The sequence below is a fragment of the Diceros bicornis genome, chromosome 12 (genome assembly GCF_020826845.1).
Source record: "Diceros bicornis minor isolate mBicDic1 chromosome 12, mDicBic1.mat.cur, whole genome shotgun sequence".
Classification (NCBI taxonomy): Eukaryota; Metazoa; Chordata; class Mammalia; order Perissodactyla; family Rhinocerotidae; genus Diceros; species Diceros bicornis.
The window spans coordinates 38,642,725-38,662,099 of record NC_080751.1 but is presented as its reverse complement, the minus strand read 5'-3'; the positions used below and the strand labels follow the sequence as shown (position 1 = coordinate 38,662,099).

Genomic DNA, 19,375 nt, shown 5'->3' with positions numbered 1-19,375 from the left:
AGTGTGATAAAAGTGCTAGGGAAGAAACTGAAATTATCCCTAATGTATGGTGGAGATACCAAGACTTAAGTTTCCCTCTCATGGCAAAGTTTAAGTTAACTTTACACTAAACGAACTGAAAAAACTGTTCCTCCTTCTCCTTGGCTGTCTTTGCCCTGAACTCTTTGGTCTGTTAACTAAACCAGGAAGAAGTACCAAGACAACCATCGTCAGGATTGGAAGTATAAAACATGAAAATGAGGGGCTGGCCCGGTGGCGCAAGCGGTTAAGTGCGCGCGCTCCGCTGCGGCGGCCCGGGGTTCGCCAGTCCGGATCCCGGATGCGCACCAATGCACTGCTTGGCAAGGCATGCTGTGGCGGCGTTCCATATAAAGTGGAGGAAGATGGGCACGGATGTTAGCCCAGGGCCAGTCTTCCTCAGCAAAAAGAGGAGGATTGGCAGATGTTAGCGCAGGGCTGATCTCCTCACAGGAAAAAAAAAAACATGAAAATGCTCCCTGACATTTGTTAATCCATTTGACAAATGTTTCTTGAGCATCTACTATTTGATTTCACTCATTAGGTCACTCAGTTCTGACAATAACTCTGCAAAGTATCTATCAGTATTATTCTAACCACATTACAGTCAGCCCTTTGTGTCTGTGGGTTCTGCTTCTGCAGATTCAACCAACCACAAATCGAAACACCTACAATGGTTGCACCTGTACTGAATATAGACAGACTTTTTTCTTGTCATTATTCCCTAACCAAGACAGTGTAACAACTATTTACATGGTATTTACATTGTATTAGGTATTATAAGTAATCTAGAGATGATTTAAAGTATGGGGGGGAATGTGTGTAGGTTATATGCAAAAACTACACCATTTTATATAAGGAACTTGAGCAGATTTTGGTATCTAGGGAGAAAAGGGGGTTACAGAATCAATCCCCCAGCGATACCAAGGGATGACTGTACATATGAGGATCTGTGAAGTTAAATAGCTTGCCTAAGATCACCTGGCCTCTAAGTAATGAAGACAGGGCAGGAACTTCTTTTCTGACCCTCAATTACTAGAGTCTCCTAACTTCCTTACCATCAGATGATAGGGATTCAAGTCCCAGCTCTACCTCTTACTGACTATAGAGCTTGCTCAAATCACTTAACTAGTCAGCTTTCTAGTATCTCCATCTTGAAAATGGTGAAAATAGGAGTATCTCACCGGATTACTCTGAGAATCAAATGCCATAACATATACGAAAATGCTTTAAAAGTTATTAAAATATTGTTGCATTATTACTATTTCATGCCATGCCCCGTGTGTTTAAATAAAATGTTTTGTATTACAAATTGACTGTTTTTAGCCATAGTCCTCTAGCGACTGAACTGTTCTCTGGTTGTATGATAGAAATTTTAGAAGAATAATTTTTGCAGTCTACTGCAGCTTAGGTAGCATCAAAGAAACCTAACAGCTTCTTGATACAGACCTAACTTTCAATAACCATAAAGTAAGTATTGGCAAAATCTAACTCATCATAATTTTCATTTTGACTATGTAGTACATTAATATGGTTTACATTTCAAAAGACACCAAAGGGTAGTCAGTGGAAAGTCTCCTTACCTTCTCTCCTAGCTTCTCAGATCCCCTCCCCAGAGACAACCAATGTTTTATCAGTTTCTTATGTATCTTTCCAAAGATATACAGGTATATCTATTCTCTCCTGCCAACTTTTTACAGAAATGGTAGCATCTTACACACATTTCTTCACCTTTCTTTTTTCCATTTAACAATCTATCAGCAAATAAAGAGTTGGTTGTTTTTTTAAACAGCTGCATACTATTCCACGGTATGGATTAAATTTAACTTAATCCATCCCTTATTAAAGGACATTTAGGCTATTTTCAATGCTTCAAGGAGTAACCTTATGCATTCAACATTTCATAGGTGTGCAAGTATATCTCTTGGATAAAATCCCAGAAGCAGAATTGCTGGATCAAAGATGAGTATTTGTAATTTTTATATATATTACCAAACTGCCCTTCATAGAGTTTGACCCAATTTGCATTTCCATTAGCACTTACTTCCCCAAACCCTTAACACTATGTATTATCAAACTAATGGATCTTGGTCAGTCTACTAGCTGGAAAATGGTATTCTTCTTCCTACAATTTTTTGTTTTACTTTTGTTATAGATCCTTCTGAGAAGGGATAAAGTGCTGATAGGTATGAAAAAAAAGATGACAAGAGATTTATTCTGCATATCTCAGAAGATTCAAAAGGCAAATTTTATAATTTTTTTTTTTTTTGGTGAAGGAGATTGGCCCTGAATTAACATCTGTTGCCAATCTTCCTTTTTTTTTTTTGCTTGAGGAAGATTAGCCTTGAGCTCACATCTGTGCCAATCTTCCCTCTATTTTGTATGTGGGTCACTGCCACAGCATGGCTTGATGAGTGATATAGGTCTGCGCCCAGGATCTGAAACTGCAAACCCAGGCCGCCGAAGCAGAGTGCGCTGAACTTAACCACTATGCCACTGGGCCAGCCCCAATGTTTTTTTTTTTTTTTTTTAATTTTATTTATTTATTTTTTCCCCCAAAGCCCCAGTAGATAGTTGTATGTCATAGCTGCACATCCTTCTAGTTGCTGTATGTGGGACGCAGCCTCAGCATGGCCGGAGAAGCAGTGCGTCGGTGTGTGCCCGGGGTTCCAAACCCGGGCCACCAGCAGTGGAGCGCGAGCACTTAACCGCTAAGCCATGGGGCCAGGCCTTTTTTTTTTTTACCTAGCAGAAAATAACAGGCGTTACTGCAAGATATGGTTCAGGCTTAAATTACAAACAGGGTTAAAACAGGCCCAGAAAAATGCATACATATTAAATTCATGTAAGTTACTAAGAAAAACTGAGAATAGTTTCTCTGTTTCCCTTGAGTTTTAAAGTTTGATTTTTTTTTAATTTTAAAATATTAAGAATTTATATATACGATCAGTTCTGCTATAATGCTTGTTTTGAAGACTCAAATTTGTTTCAATTTGATTTGTACTTTAGGGAACAATATGAGCAATTTCATCTGTGAGAAACACTAAGTGAGCACAGAAAAATGCATCCAGTTGCACAGGGCAACATATGAATGCACAAAACATGCACACGTCTTAAACATCTACCAGCTAATCAAGACACTGTGGTACTGATGTAAGGACAGACATATAGATCAATGGAATAAGAATTGAGAGTCCAGAAATAAAATCATGACTTTATGACCAAGTGATTTTCGGCAAGGGTGCCAAGATCACTCAAAGGGGGAAAATAGCCTTTTCAACAAATGGTGCTGGGACAACTGGATAGCCACATGCTATCCAGTCAAGTTGGACCCTTACCTCATACCATAGACAAAAGCTAACGCAAAACAGATCAAAGACCCAAATCTAAGAGGTAAAATTATAAAACTCATAGAGGAAACACAGGAATAAATCTACATGACCTTGGATTTGGCAGTGGATTCTTAGACATGACCCTAAAAGCACAAGAAACAAAAGAAAAAAGTAGTTAAATTGGATTTTACCAAAATTAAAATCTTTTGTGCTTCGTAGTGCACTATCAAGAAAGTGAAAAGACAACCCACAGAGAGGGAAAAAATATTGCAAATCATGTATCTGATAAGGGACTTGTACCTAGAATATACAAAGAACTCTTACAACCTAACAATAAAAAGACAACCCAATTAAAAAATGAGCAAAGGATCTGAAGAGATATTCCTCCAAGGAAGATATGCAATGGCCAAAAGGCACACGAAAAGATGCCTGACATCCTTAGTCAGCAGAGAAATGCAAATAAAAAACACAATGAGATAACACTTCACACCCACTAGGATAAAAAGTCACATAACAACTGTTGGCCAGGATGTGGGGAAACTGGAACCCTGTGGTAATGTAAAATGGTACAACCACTTTATAGAAAAGTCTGGCAGGTCTTCAAAAGTTTAAACATGGAGTTACCATATGACCCACCTATTCTACTCCTAGGCATATACCAAGAGAAATAAAAACATATCCACACAAAAACCTGCACGCAAATGTTTATAGCAGTTTATTCATAATAGCAAAAAGTGGAAACAACCCAAATGTCCATCAATTGATAAATGGACAAATAAAATGTGGTATATATCCATATAATGGAATGTTATTCAGCCATAAAAACGATCAAAGTACTGATATATGCTACAACATGGATGAACCTTGAAAACATTATGCTAAGTGAAAGAAGTCAATCACAAAAGATCACCTATTATATGATTCTATTTTTATGAAATGTCCAGAATAGGCAAATCTATAGAGACAGTTAAGTAGATTAGTGGTTGCTTAGGGCTAGGGGAGGGAGGATAAAGAAGTGATACCTAAAGGGTACAGGGTTTCTTTTTGAGGTGATGAAAATGTTCTAAAATTGACTGTGGTGATTGTTGCACATATCTGTGAATATACTAAAAACCATTGAAGTGTACACTTTTCATAGGTGAAATGTATGGTATTTGAATTATATCTCAATATTATTTTAAAAACCCATCTCCCAACTACCTTAGTTCACCTCATGTGTATGAGCCACACCCTCCACACCTGGCCTTAACTTTCCATCAGATTTCAGACAACCCTCCTTTATCACTTAATAATAACTCACAAGAGGTAACCCTCCCCACTTCTACTTCCAAAAGCAAATTTCAGGGTTTTTCCAAGGAAAAGTGCCACATTTACTATAATATTTATATATTTCTTAACTATTTAACATGTATAAAAACTGACCTACCATTTTTATTAAGTTCCTATCTTTTCTTACATATTAATGATGAAGTTTTTGAGTGTTATGCCCCAATCCCATCTTTCCCTTGAGCTCTATGGTTTTTATTGCCCAATTTTGCATAGTCGAGAGATTTTTAGGAATGGACATGCCATATAATAGCAGACTAACCGCAGAATCAAATGGCATTGTCTCCCCCAAAGACACCATTAACGCTCTTATCAGAAGCAGAAGTCAAAGCTGGATAAATCACCAATCCAAACCAATAAGGTTTCAACTGGTTTTCCCTGTTTAAACACTTCAAACTAAAATGCTAAAAGAAATTAATTCCATTTGGGATACTATGGTAACAACGTGGGAAAAAGTTTTCAATGATTATTACACTTTTGTTTTCTAGAGAGTTTATGAATATCCAAACATGGTTCTGAAGGGGAACAAACAGTACTCATTTCAAAAAGAAGACGTAATTTTTGGAGCCTAGCTAACCAGCACGCATCCTGTGCTCTACTTGGGCTGTTTCCTTCCAAATCAAACAAAAATACCACGTTCATTTCAGTTTCTATGCTTTCATTCATTCCCCTAGCACAGGGTGTCTTCCCCCTTCCCCTTAGTCTCACAGATCTCATACTCCTGATCCAAGTCCTTCGTAGATGATCCCCCCACCCCCCAGCTCCATTCTTCAGTGGTCTCTTATGCCTCTGAGTTCCTATAGCACCTATTGTTTGATTTACACAATTTTAGTCTCATGTTGTTTGCTCATTTCATTCCAGTCCCTTGAACATGCAAGCTCCTCAGGGAGAGAATCACGGCTAATACTTCAGACTCCACACAGAGCTTGCACAACACGGAGCATAGAGTAATGCTCAAAAAGTTTCTGCTGCTGGGTGATAAATAGTACAAAATCATGAACACTAAATAACCTTCTAGTTTTCTTAGTTATGACTCAACCATTTCTGATACAAATCATTTCAATGCCTTTCAAGAAGCTAAAATTTTAACTTAGCTGTGCTGAAAATTATATGACTGCTAAGGAAATGAAATCCTATAAAACTCGCACTCAGCTACTTTAACCGCAAAAGAGGCTAAACAAGATATTATAGTTGTCACACTAAACATTTTTAGATTGTGGACCCTAATTCTACATTATAAGATATATGAGAGCAATTTTTATCTGCAGCAATTTTATCACCGTGACAAATTACCCCAAGGAGTGGTTTTCAAAGCTTTCTTTTGGTAGCAGAAACCTTTTTTCAAACAAAAGGCTAAGTGGAATTCTACCATAGAGAAAAAAGCAGAACTGATCTTGCTAAAGTAGAAGGAGACACCTGTAGTTCTGCCTGCTTAAGTCCCCTTCAAGTGCATACCGCCCCTTCCCTGTCCCGTCCCCAACTGCAGTGAAGACTTTAGGCATCTCCGAGAACCAGACAGAACTGAGAAACACTCATGGAACAATCTGCAAGCTGCCATGAATAGAAAAATACTTCATTACTTTTTTTAAGATTTCAAACATCACTAGAATATAAAATTAAAACTTACCCATTTCTACTGAAAACTCTTAGCCATGCTTTAATATTTGGTCCCAACAAACACAAACAAGGTACAGTAGTAAAAGTAGACAAAGTAACTGCAAATAAAAATGTTTCCAACACCAACCTAGGGGAAAAAAACCTTATTAATTTTTTAAAAAGGTTAAAGGTGCATGTACTCACACATATATATTCCTTGTTACTTAAATAAATTTAATGTAAAAATATTTTCTTATACTTTACTTTGAAAGGTAACATCAGTCCTAGCAAAATAATGAATATAAATAATCTTACTACTGAAATGCAAGCTATAAAAAACAATCTAGCAACTATCTGGCTTTAATGACAGATTTCAGAAGTGTTAAATACCCTATGTTCCATACTGAGACTGTCCATTGCAAGAAACCCCATTTCTAGATAATTAACTTTCTTCCTCAATAGTCTCTGGAACTGTCTCTACAACCAGTGGTTCAACTCTAGCCAATATCAGAACCACTTGGAGAGCTGGATAAACTGACGATTGGGGGGGTCCTATTCTAAGAGTTTCTGACTGAGGCCTGAGAATTTGCATTTTGATAAAATGCCGATGCTGCTGGTTTTAGAACCGCACTTTTTTGGGCACCACTGCTCCAGACATTCATTCTACTCTAAAATGGATTAGATAGAAACTACCATTTCTCATTACAAAGGTCTTGTCCTCCCCTCTGTAGAAAAGAATAACCTGTTAGTTTAGTGTGTATATACATAACTATGTATATATATATAAAACTATATACATAATTATATATGTATGTGTGTGTGTATATCACATCACTCATTTCACCATGATCACTCATCACTGCTAAACTGAAGTTTCCCAAACTATAATGAACATTATTTAAGAAATATTCATGAATTTAGTTTTCACTAATTTAAAATCAGTTTTGAAAAAGTGTTTAAATTTTACTTTTAAACTATAAACATTACCTTATTAAGTAATTAAATATAGGAACCTATTGACTTTTCTTAAGAAAACAAACTCTTTTTAAGCACTTCAGAATCACATTTACTAAGAACTGATATATTAGTTATAATTAACTTACACATATCATTACATAAAAGTTCCTTAGAGGTTCTAAGGGCCACACATTTATTGGTATAGTAGAGTTTCTCATCTACCTCCTCCTCACATGCAAGTGGGTGACATAAGGCTAGGTAATAGGAGAATTTAATGAATTAAGTTATTCCACTGTTTTTTAAAAGAATAACACTGCTAAGGAAGGGCAATGTGTCAGCATCCTTACTTGATCCATTAATTAAACACACCATGGTTTTCGTCTAATCACCAATAGAATTAGCACATTATCTAGTAAATGAGTGTTTTAAAACATAATTGCCACAGATAAAAATTGCCTTCAGATAAAAATTTCAGACTTACTCTATTAGTGGTGCTCCATAGAGAACAAAAATTATATGAAAGGAGAAACAAGACATAAGAAAATAGATACAGCATTTCAAAAATCTGGTTACCTAAAAAAGAAATGAATAATTTAAAGACTCAAGAGAATGCCTAAAGAACAGCAAATGCCTCCATTTTACCTACAAACACAACTTATTCCCATAATGTGTGATACAGTCGAATGTTCTTTGGATTTGGGTACCCTGCAGTCAGATCACATGTCCCATCAGGTACACAGCCCTCAACACAGCCTTACAAAGCAAGCATCACCCCCATATTCCACCCACCCAACCAACACTAGAGTCAAAATGCATTTGTTTCCATGGTATGTATTGAGCTATGTTGTTAATCAGTATTTATAAAATATTTACCAATAACAGAGTGCTGGGATCACATACACGTGACCACACATGAAATATTTGCAGAAAATAATGACTATAATAATTTTTTTCATTTTAAAACAAAATCCCTAGGAAAACTACACCAAAAAAAAGCACAATACTAAATAATTCTCCAAATCATGTTCATGTTACTAGATGATCCACATGAAAAGACTTACATGTTTGTAAATTAGTGTGTGGGACCTACTTGACTTGGAGATTAAGAAGATCTAATTATAAAACATGCAATAAGCTTTTTTAATCATAGGGCAGTAAACGTATTTAAAATTACCTCATAGAGGGCTTACATAGTATTGAATAATGTTAAGTGAGGACTTTATTAATTTAAAGTAATAGTCAAGTGTTACACTGTGGTGAATATTTCAGAAAACAGATTCTATTATCTGAAAACTTTACTGTTTAGTTAAGGAAGGCCATATTGAAACAAGAGCTATCATAGAGTCTTATTTTCTAATTTCTGAAAACCTCATTAAGTGTCTTTCAGAAATGCAAAAAATAAATGAAAATAAACTGAAATGTCTTATAAAATAAGGTTTAAAGTTATGACTGCTATATGTATTTATCTCCAATGATCACATAAAACTTGATTATATGGGTTCACAAAGCTATAATATCCACTTAAGACATCCTAATTTTGGGGCCAGCCACGTGGCGTAGCAGTTAGGTGCGCACGCTCCGCTGCTGGAGGCCTGGGTTCGGATCCCGGGCGCGCACCAACGCACCGCTTGTCAGGCCATGCTGTGGTGGTGTCCCACATACAGTGGAGGAAGATGGGCACAGATGTTAGCCCAGGGCCAGTCTTCCTCAGCAAAAAGGAGGAGGATTGGCATGGATGTTAGCTCAGGGCTGATCTCCCTCACACAAAAAAAAAAAGACATCCTAATTTCACAACTAATGCACGGCAAGGATCTATTAAACATTGTGAGCAGCATTCCAACAAATAGGCTACTGATTTGACAAAGAAATCAGGTTCTCTTTACTCACTGTAAATAACCCAATGAGTACTTGACTAATACTTTATTCTTCCATTAAAAGAAACGCTACCTCCATCTAAAAATCAGTTATCAAGAAATAAGCCTTACCTTGTATGATAATGAACTTCTTCTAGAGGACGCATTTGGTTTCACCACTAAATATAATACTAGATTGACAGCAGTTACACAAACAGAACAGATGCACAACCATGTCAAGTGTGTTTCCAATATTGAGAAGTTCTCCAAGAACAATGATGGAATGAAGATGCTTAGGATAATTGAAAATATGCATAAAAGATGGGTATACAGTAGTCTCTTGATATCAGTATCTTTCATGGTGTTTTCTTGAGTGGCTATCTAATGAAAAACAAATTAAGAAAAAAGCATATGCAATAACTTTTTCCATCATCCTAAATGCTCTAACGCCTAAAAATAAGCCTTGAACCAAAGTCAATTTTCTACGGGCAACAAGGTATTGCTTTCACAATAAGATGCATATGCGTAAATGCACATGTAGACTAATATGGTACAAATAGCTCTCAGAGCCTAAAAAAGACAAATTTACTAAGTTCTTAAATATTTGCGACTGATTTCTGCAACAGAGTCATGTGCTAGGACCAATTAAGCAATTCAATTTCTTTTTTTTTTTTTTTTTTTGCCAAAATAACAGAGGTGAAAACTAACTGCATGGATTAATGACCTCCCCCAGCTGGAAATATAACCTATGCATTCTAAAAATCCCATGAATACACTTTGGCTAAATTGTTGGCATGTTTGTTTTTTTCACCATTGTAGACCTTTGTCTCACATGACAGGAGTTCACATCTTCTAGCAAATGCCAAGTGACACCAACTGCAAACTCAAATACTCAAATGACGGCCGGTGTAATCAAGAGAGTTCAAAGAACATTATGCTAAACTAAGGGACCCCAGTGCTCCAGAAATACCAAAATGACAGTGTCTGTTACAGGTGCTATACTCCAATCAAATGTAGAGCAAGAATGGGGGCCGGCCTGGTGGCACAGTGGCTAAGTTCCAGAACTCCGCTTCAGTGGCCCAAGGTTCACGGCCCGGACTTATGCACTGCTGGAGGAAGATGGGCGCAGATGTTAGCCCAGGGCTAATCCTCCTCACCAAAAAAAAAAAGGAGCAAGAATGGAAAAAGAGAAAAAAATGTACTTTCTCTCTATACATAAAACACGTATTTTCTATATATATTTAATTATTCATTACCTAACAGACAGCTTATACATAGTGTTGAATAATGTTAAGGACCTTATTAATTTAAAGTAATAGTTCACATTCTGGTGAACACGCTAGGGAAAAAAACATATATTTTATACACACACACAGAGGGGGCGCCCACTAGCGCAAAAAGGCAAGTCCAGGCCTTATTCTAACAGATCTCATTTAATTCACACTACAATCTTCAAAGGCAAATATTTTACTGATAAGGAAACAGGCTAAGACAGGTTAGGAGACAAGTCAAGGTCCCAAGCTCCCGAGTGCCAAATCCATTTCAAAACCTAGTCTCTCTGACAAAAGATACACACTAGGGGTCGAGAAGAGAATGAATAGCAAGGGAGAAAGGAAAAGTTTCTCACAGGTCCTATCCTTGGCTGATTGAGGGGTGGGAAGGGGGATCCGGAAGACATTGTCTCAACAGACACCCCTTAGGACGTTTTTCTGGGCCACGCTCCGAATCCCAATTGACATCAGAGGATTTGGATCTAATACAGTGAGCAGTACCCAAACTCAAATGCTTGCCGAATGAATGAACGAACGAACGGAGAGGGGGTCAAGTGTTTGCCCTTCCTGAGAAGCCAGCACTGTGTTAGGCCCTGGCGAGCCCACGGGGACGCCCCGGAGGCGGCCTCAGTCCCGGCGTCCGCGTTCTGACCTGGCCCGGGTCCACAGGCATTGTGGCGGGAGAAGAGGCCCTCTGAGCTGCTCCCAGGGGAGCCTTCGCGGGAATCGCGGGACCTTTATCTGCAGCCCCACCTCAAACTGTGTAGCTCGGGACTCTACCCAAGCCTCAGCCGGCAGGAGTGTGGACAGCAGGGGACGAGCTGAGAGGCATAATCAAAGAGAACGGGCATGGAGCCCAGGAGAAACGGAGGGACAGACACAGAAGGTCAAATCCCAAAGACGGCCGGTCCATCAGGGCAGCCCCTGGGGCACGCCGGAAGAGTGGCGCTCGAGCGCCCGGGGGCGCGGGCGGAACGGGGCAGAGGCTCGGGGCCACTAGGACAGTTGGCGGGGGCTGCTTTCACCCCCGGGAAGCTCGCGAGCCGCGAGCCTTAGACTGGGCTTACCTAACTCGCCCACCTGCGGAAGAGAAGCGAGACCTACTACCTCCCACCATCAGGTGCGACTCGCCGCCCTGACCTTCGCGCAGGCGCAGGCCTGTGGGGCGGGGAGACCCAAGGCCGCACAGCCAATCGCAGAAGTGGAGGGGCGGGCAAAGGAAGCAGCCCCGCCTTCCGCCCGCGTTTATTCCTCCCGCGGCTTTCCAGGCGTAGGATAGGCGGGGCGGAGGGCGGGGGATCCGGAAGTGGGTTGCCGTAACCCGGAAGGGGAATTCTTCCCTGGCAGTGCTGTTGATGTTTTCAACCCGCTGCTCGTTCTGCGGCTAAGGGAACCGTCGCGGAAGGATGGTGTGCGAAAAATGTGAGTTAAGGGGTGGCTTCTGCGGGAGAAGGAGGCTGGAAGAACCTAACTGGAGTTCCCCGGGAACTTGGCCCTTTCTTTGTTTTGCCAGCGGCCACAGCACTCTGATTCTAGCCTGTCTTCCTACTCTGCCGTTTGACCATTCTTGCCCCTCCCCAACGACCATATAGGTTGGTCTCAGTTTGCACCTCTTGGTCTATTTCCGTTGCTTTCCAGCAACCCCAGATCTCATCCCAAACAGCTTCTGACTGGCTCTCTTGCCTCACAGACCCTCAGGTGGGAATGGGTCTTAAAATTGACTTCTACAGCATCTACAGATTTAGCAAAAAAATACCAGACGCCCAGTTAAATTTGGGTTTCAAGTAAACAACGAATAATCTTTAGTATAAATGTGTCCCGTACAATATTTGAGACTTGGCTCTGCTGCTCCTTAGTACTGCAAGTGCTTTGTCCCCGAGGACTTTTAGGACATTCTTTACAGAAAAAAGTATTCATTTTTTTTATCTGAAATTTAAAGTTAACTGAGCATCTGTATTTTATCTAACAATCGTAAGTCAGTATTCCATACATTGGCTTAATTGTCCTCTGCATGAATATCTACAGTATTGAGGCTGGGGCCAGGAGAGTCTCACCACCTTGAAATGAGTCTGTGTATACTTCACTGACTTTTAGAAAAGTCTTTCCTCCCTATAGTTGCTGTCCAGTGATTCTAATGCCAACCCTTGAGATTTCTAGAAAATATCTGATGATTTTTTTTACCTCACAAACCGTTTATATGTTAAAAACAGCTGTCATATCCCCAAGTCTCTTTTTCCTCACACTAGACATATCTGGCTCTTCTGTCACAAGGTTTCAAGAACTCTTGTCCTCATTGCTGTCTCATTAACATGATCCAGTTACTGTCTAACATGATCCATTTTGTTTATATCTCCCTAGTAGATAAAACTTTGAGCACAGACATCCATGAGTTTGCATAACAGTTCTTATATTAGGTAAAAGGATGACCATGGTCAGATTACTTTAATAAATTCTCAGTGTGCAGAGAATAATTTGGGGTTTCTGTATTTGGAGCCTGGCATTCAAGATGACCCTCCACCATAAGGCCTCAGCTTATCTTTCCAACTTAATTGTCACTAACTATTACCCTCTTCACACTTTGGCCAAACCAAACTATTTTGCATGCCCTTGTGTATTCTGAGCTTTCCCTGCCTTTCCTCAGGCTGTGTCCTTTATCTAGTTTGCCTTCATCCTCTTTCCTCCTCTTTCTTCACAGTCACATTGCCACAAACCCTCTCAGTTGCCTTCCGCACAAAGTTTTCCTGGATTTCCCTAGACAAGGTTATTTCTTCGTCCGTGGAATTTCTCCTAGTACTTTAGCTCTCAATTTATTTTAGCTCTCAATTATTATACTTTTTATTTTCTAGCTTGTATTTTAGTTGAATGGTTCTTAACTTTTTTTTGGTTCTCTGAGCCCTTTGAGAATCTGATGAAAGCTAGAGAAGCTGATGAAAGCTATAGACTCTTACCAGAGTCTGTAAAAGAAATGGACATACAAAAGGTTTGTGTGCAGTTTCATCTTGTTCATGTACCTCTTAAGGACTACTGTTAGAGAAATCAGTGTACTATAAGCTCCTTGAAATCTAGAGCTTCATCTCATTTATCATTTTATTTTTCTCTGTAGTTTGTGCAATGATTTATAGATCATAGGTGCTTAGTAAATATTTATGAAATGAATAGATTTGTCAGATTTATATAAAGTATACATGTACATAAGAAGCCTATTATAAACCATACTATTATCCTACAGATTTTACTGAGAGTCCGTCATCCATTGCCCACAGTTAATATCTTAAGTCTTGGTTCATTGGCCCTGACCCCAGCATTAACAGGCTTCTACTATAATATGATTGCTGATACAATTGTGAACTTTAGGCACAATGTAATGTATTTATTAGATAGTAAATACTAATTCCCCTTACTTTTACTGTCTTGTAACAGGTGAAAAGAAACTGGGTACTGTTATCACTCCAGATACATGGAAAGATGGTGCAAGGAATACCACAGGTATTTTTTCCTTTTAGAACATAGAAATTGAGTTGAATACTTCTTGTGAATAATGTTTTAGTTTTTACATCATTTGGAAAATGAAATGTTTTTATATGTAGAAAATATTTCATGTATTAAACATTAAGAATACTGGATCCCGCAACAATTTAATATCTTCTATTTAGTTCTCTCAGTTACATATTGGGGTTCCTAATTTGGTAAATAGGACATAGCAAAATAATTAAATGATTTTCAAGCCTTGAGTATATCAAAGTAATTGATTTGATTCAACTTAATTGGAGTTGGTATTTAATTCCCCCTCTTCTCACCTGATTTTTGTATTCTTGAAGAAATCATTTAAATATTTTCACCTTCATAATCATTCAGTACAATGAAGATGTTTTCAAAGGGAAGGAAAAGAAACACTTTTTCAAGGTCTATGGCACCAAAGTAATGGCATCTAGATTTTACATTAGTGCATTAAATGTAGACCCACTCCTAAAGTCCTACTTTGAGTCTAAGAAGTAAAATGATTGCATTTTATCCAATTTTTTATTGTTTCCCCAATAAACAGTTGTTTTCTTTTCAAGTAGTGTCTTAAGAACCTGGCTATTAACTGAGGAATTTTGAAAATTTTCGTATAGGTTGGTCTGTTGGTAGGAGGTTGAAAAATGAACTTATTAACTAATTGTTAAATGCTATATGATTATGTTATGTGTGAAATGTGTGGAAATGACCCACTAAAATACGTGTATATTTTGTTATAGAGAGTGGTGGAAGAAAGCTGAACGAAAATAAAGCTTTGACCTCAAAAAAAGCAAGGTAGGTATAGGAGCACCTATAGAGCAGTCATATAAATTTCCACTCTTTTTAATATTGCGTGTACTGGGGTGAATTTGGTGTGCGTTATTCTGTGGTGATAAAGCATAGAATTAGATAGTTCCTGGTCTGCAAAACCAAGCTATCTGTTATAACCTGCTAGTTTTACCCTATTCCTCTTTACTGTATCAATATATGAAAGTATGTGTTACGTTCTTTTTATAATTTCACCAGAAAACACAACTTTTATATTTTTCTAGTTCTTAATTATGCTATAAATCAGAGGCAACAGAGAAGTGTGGAAAGATCATAAGCTCTGGAATCAGACCTAAATTTGAATCTAGACTCTGTCACTGTCTAGCTCTGTGATGTTAAATAAGTTAAGCCAGTTTCTTAACTTTTTTGAATTTTACTTTTTCATCTGAGAATGGGCATAAAAATGAATTTCCTACCTTAAAAATAATTTTTGACAGCATGCTTTATTAAATGCAGTCTTAAAAATTCCACGAACCCTTCCAGGTGCCACCCTATTTCCTTGCTTCCCTTCACAGCAAAAGTTTTCAAAACTTTCTCATTGTCCTTAAGTTCCATTCTCTCCTTCAGCCACTCCAGTCAGGCCTTGATCGCCACCAGACCCCTGAAACTGCTCTTGTCAAGATCACACATGACCTTTAAAACTGATGGCCACTTCTCTGTTCTTACCTTACTTAGCCTTTTAACAACTCTTTTTTGTACCCCTTTATTCTCTTGGCTCTGGGACATCACACTCTCCTTTCCTTTCAACTCACTGGTGGTTCCTTCTCAATCAAGTGCCTCTGGACTCAATCCTAAACTTTTTTTTTCTCTTTATAAATTTATAATCTCTCCTCCAGTGACTTTAGCCCAATGGCTTTAAATTCAGACAGTATGGAAATGACTCTCCAGTCCTAACTTCTCTGAGCTCCAAACATGTATCCAGCTACCTACTTGACTCATCCAATTTGATGTCTAACAGGCAACCTCTTTTCCCCTCAGACTTCTAATCATAGTCTTCTCATTATTGCACCACTGTCCAATCCAGTTGTGCGAGCCTAAAAACTAGAATTCCTCACTGATTGCTCCCTTTCCCTCACTTCCCATATCCATCAGCAAGCTTTCTGGCTCTACCACCAAAATATAAGCTGAATCCACCTGCTTCTGTCCATCTCACTGTTCTTACCCTGTTCCAAACCACTGTTATTTCTTAGTTGGATACTGTCATAACTTTCTATCTCCTTGCTTCCTCTCTTGTTCCTTATAGTTCAGTCTCCTAGTAATCAGAGTGGTCTTTTAAAGGGCATGTAACTGCTTTGCTCAAAACCCTCCACTGGTTCTTTTTTAACATAGAATAAAATCTAAGCCCCCTACCGTGTTCTTACAAGATCTTCCATCATCTGGCCCCTCCCACCTCTCTGACTTCCTGTTTTACCGGCTGCTGCATCAGATATGCCAAACCCACTCCCGTTGGAAGAGGTTTGTGCTTGCTGCTCCCTCCTCCTAGAGCTCATCCCTCAGAGCTTACATAGCTGGCTCCTTCTTCTTACTTAGGTCTCAGCTGAAATGTCACCTCCTCAGAAAGGGTCCCTAACCAGCATCTAAACTAATTTCTTTCCTTCTTCCCCTCGTGTCTGCTGAAGTATCCTGTTTGAATTTTCTCTACAACACACATTACTATCTGAAAAGCGTGTTTGTTTCCTCTTATTGTCAGTTTCCTCTCACTAGAATGTCAGCTTGATGAGGGCAGAGGCTCTGTCTGTCAGGTCCATCTTTGGTATTTAGAACAGTAACAGGCTCATAGTGGACACTCACTATATATTTGCTGCATGAATAAATACCTGTTTCATGACATCATCCCAAGGATTAGAAATAGTAGTAATAATAATAAAGCTTTTACTACATACAGTGCCTGGCACATAAAGATGCTTATTAAATAATGATACATGGGGCCGGCCCAGTGGCTTAGTGGTTAAGTGCGCGCGCTCCGCCGCTGGCGGCCCGGGTTGGGATCCCGGGCGTGCACCAATACACCGCTTCTCTGGCCATGCCGAGGCCACGTCCCACATACAGCAACTAGAAGGATGTGCAGCTATGACGTACAACTATCTACTGGGGCTTTGGGGGAGAAATAAATAAATAAAATTATCAAAAAAAAAACAGATGTGTGAACAATAAAACTTAAAAAAATAAATAAATAAATAAATGATACAAAACAGCACAATAGACTTAATCTTCAGTGCAGCATCACACTATGTATTGTTGACTGACTTATTGATGTCTTCTAACACCATTGTCATTATTGACTAAGTTTTTATTTTTTCACATTGTACAATTTTAGATACTTCCAGTTCCTTTATGCTCTCAGACTTACTCTGATATCATCAATAAGTAGCTATTACTGTTAGGTACTCTAAATATCTCACTTTGGAAAGTGTACTGCTGTATTGCATTAAATCTAAAAGATTCACGTTTATAAGATGCGTCATTACTTTAAGAAAGAAAAAGCTCTGCCAATTAATTGTAAGAGTTCGGAGATATTAAAATGTGCATCTTAGAATAAAATATGGTTTTAAGAAAAAGTAATCTTCAGATATACAGGTCCAAACAAATTGAGCTTATTTAAAGGAAGAATAGTGTCTACTCTGTCTTCTCTTGTGGGGAGTAAAGTGACATTCTTTTGGGTTTGGAAAAATTAACCTTTGAAAATGAGCTGTTGTATTGTACCCAAACAGAAGAAACCAGGTCTAGAACAATGTTGGTATTTGGTATGTATCATTACAGAAAGTGATTGCAAATTTAGGGGGAATTATTTCCTCTAAAGTTATTTCGTATTCTAGTTACTATAAGGTGGGCACATAACTGTACATGGCGTTTATCAGTCATTTGGCATTGAGACAAGGCTTTTGAGTATGAGCCTACTGATAAGAGTTCCTTATCATTTTCCTCACATAGATAATAACCAGAATATATATTTCCAGTATCTTTAAAGTAGAGCAAGAACTGACACTGCAAAGTGCCAAGTCTTTCCACTTATAATTTTTCCCCAGTTTTTAACAGTTGTCTTACCTATGCCTAATTCAATAGCAGTTTTAATGATTCACACTTATTTAGTCATCCTAAAGCATTCACTTAGTTTTTAATAGAATCAATCACTCTTTTTGCACCCACATTTCATCAGTTTCCGTAATATTTAATTACCTCACACAAATAGCTTGTCAAATACAACTGATATAAACAGCTTTGGGATTAAGTACAACTGACTTTTTATAAGCATACAACTTTACATGGAAGGAGCAGAGGTGTGCAGGTATATTAAGAGAGTAGCCAGCTAAAAGAGTGCTTTGCCTATCAATTGTAGAGTTTGATAGAGGTCACAGAGAGCATGGATTAATCCCATTTGTTACTTAAGTGAGGTTATTTAAGAGTGTTTCTATTGTTATTATACATTTTTCTTTCTTAAAAAAAAATCTCTAGATTTGATCCATACGGAAAAAATAAGTTCTCCACTTGCAGAATTTGTAAAAGTTCTGTGCACCAACCGGGTTCTCATTACTGCCAGGGCTGTGCCTACAAAAAGGGTAAGTTTCCTTTAATACCATTTTTCTGTTCATATCAGACCTACTTCTTTTGGTACTGATCTGGATAATATAAAAAATGAGTAGCCGTTCATAAGTCCTATTGAGCAAATGCTCTTTTTTCTAAGGCAAAATAAAACGTAGAACTTGTTCATAGTTAAAAGTATATATTTTCCTTTTCCCTGTTCTGATGCTGTTAAATTATGTTGTAAGCTTCAGGAGTGACTTAAATAAACCAAACCGTTGGTATTAGATATTTGATTGGTATTATTAGTTGGTGTTATGATTTGATTGCTCACATGTGTTTATTTGTTTTAGGTATCTGTGCGATGTGTGGAAAAAAAGTTTTGGATACGAAAAACTACAAGCAAACATCTGTCTAAATGTATTAATGATGTTTCTGCCTGTCTATGTGACTTTACTTTTTGCTTTGAATTTTTAAGGCATAACATAGATGTTCAAGTTGCAAAATAACATGTTTTAAGACAACTTTAAACCAGGGATGTTAATTTCTGTTCATTCTTTTGCTCTTAAGTTCTTAATAGCAACGGTATAACTAGTTCTCTGCCATAAATTATTATTTTCCTTACAAGCATCTTATCGAATTGGAATAAGTGGCAAATTTAACGAAAAAAATATTGCCCCAGTTCTGTATGCACTTTTTATTTATTATTATTATTATAATTTGTATTATCCTCTTCCTCTACTATATAGATACTGCAAAAGTGAGGAGATTATTGATATTTTACTCTGATCTTGGCATCTAGACTTATAATTCTTCCCTCATTGCCTTGTTGGTTGCACTGTTCTTAGAATCAGCAGTCCCTTAATTAATTGCAGTTTCACTATTTAAATATCTGAGGCCAGTATTGCTGACTGGTTCCTTAGTAGTTAGTCCAGACCCAAATCAAACACAAATTGTATTTATGATTTTTTTTTATTTGTTCTTGAAGCCAAATTGCCAATATCTTTTATATGAGTACAAGAACACAAGGGACACCCCATATATGCCCAAATGAATATGCTGGATTTTAGAAAAACACGTATTACACACATTATCTTCAATTCAAACTGTCATGAAAGCTAGGGGAACAGTGTTCATCCGTGATGATGTGCAATGAAAATGAACCACCACTCTTTGGGAA

At 38.1% G+C, this 19,375-nt stretch overlaps 2 protein-coding genes across 4 annotated transcripts in view; one reads left to right on the top strand and one right to left on the bottom strand.

Moving 5' to 3' along the window:
- PIGF (phosphatidylinositol glycan anchor biosynthesis class F) overlaps positions 1–11,520 on the bottom strand; it is a 33,264-nt gene extending 21,744 nt beyond the window's left edge. The window contains exons 1-4 of one of the 3 annotated variants that reach the window (XM_058551304.1): positions 11,421–11,520; positions 9,215–9,463; positions 7,711–7,802; positions 6,304–6,420 (exon numbers count right to left, since the gene is read on the bottom strand). In XM_058551304.1, the coding sequence (XP_058407287.1) occupies positions 6,304–6,420; positions 7,711–7,802; positions 9,215–9,442 (437 nt within the window). In that variant the 5' untranslated portion in view covers positions 9,443–9,463; positions 11,421–11,520. The other 2 variants (XM_058551305.1, XM_058551303.1) reach the window with 2 other exon arrangements.
- Positions 11,521–11,672: 152 nt separating this feature from the next.
- On the top strand, positions 11,673–18,884 carry CRIPT (CXXC repeat containing interactor of PDZ3 domain). The gene is made up of 5 exons (XM_058551302.1): positions 11,673–11,775; positions 13,774–13,839; positions 14,589–14,643; positions 18,130–18,233; positions 18,549–18,884. The coding sequence occupies exons 1-5, from the start codon at positions 11,760–11,762 to the stop codon at positions 18,611–18,613; spliced, it is 306 nt and encodes a 101-aa protein (XP_058407285.1). The 5' UTR covers positions 11,673–11,759; the 3' UTR covers positions 18,614–18,884.
- Positions 18,885–19,375: the final 491 nt, after the last annotated feature.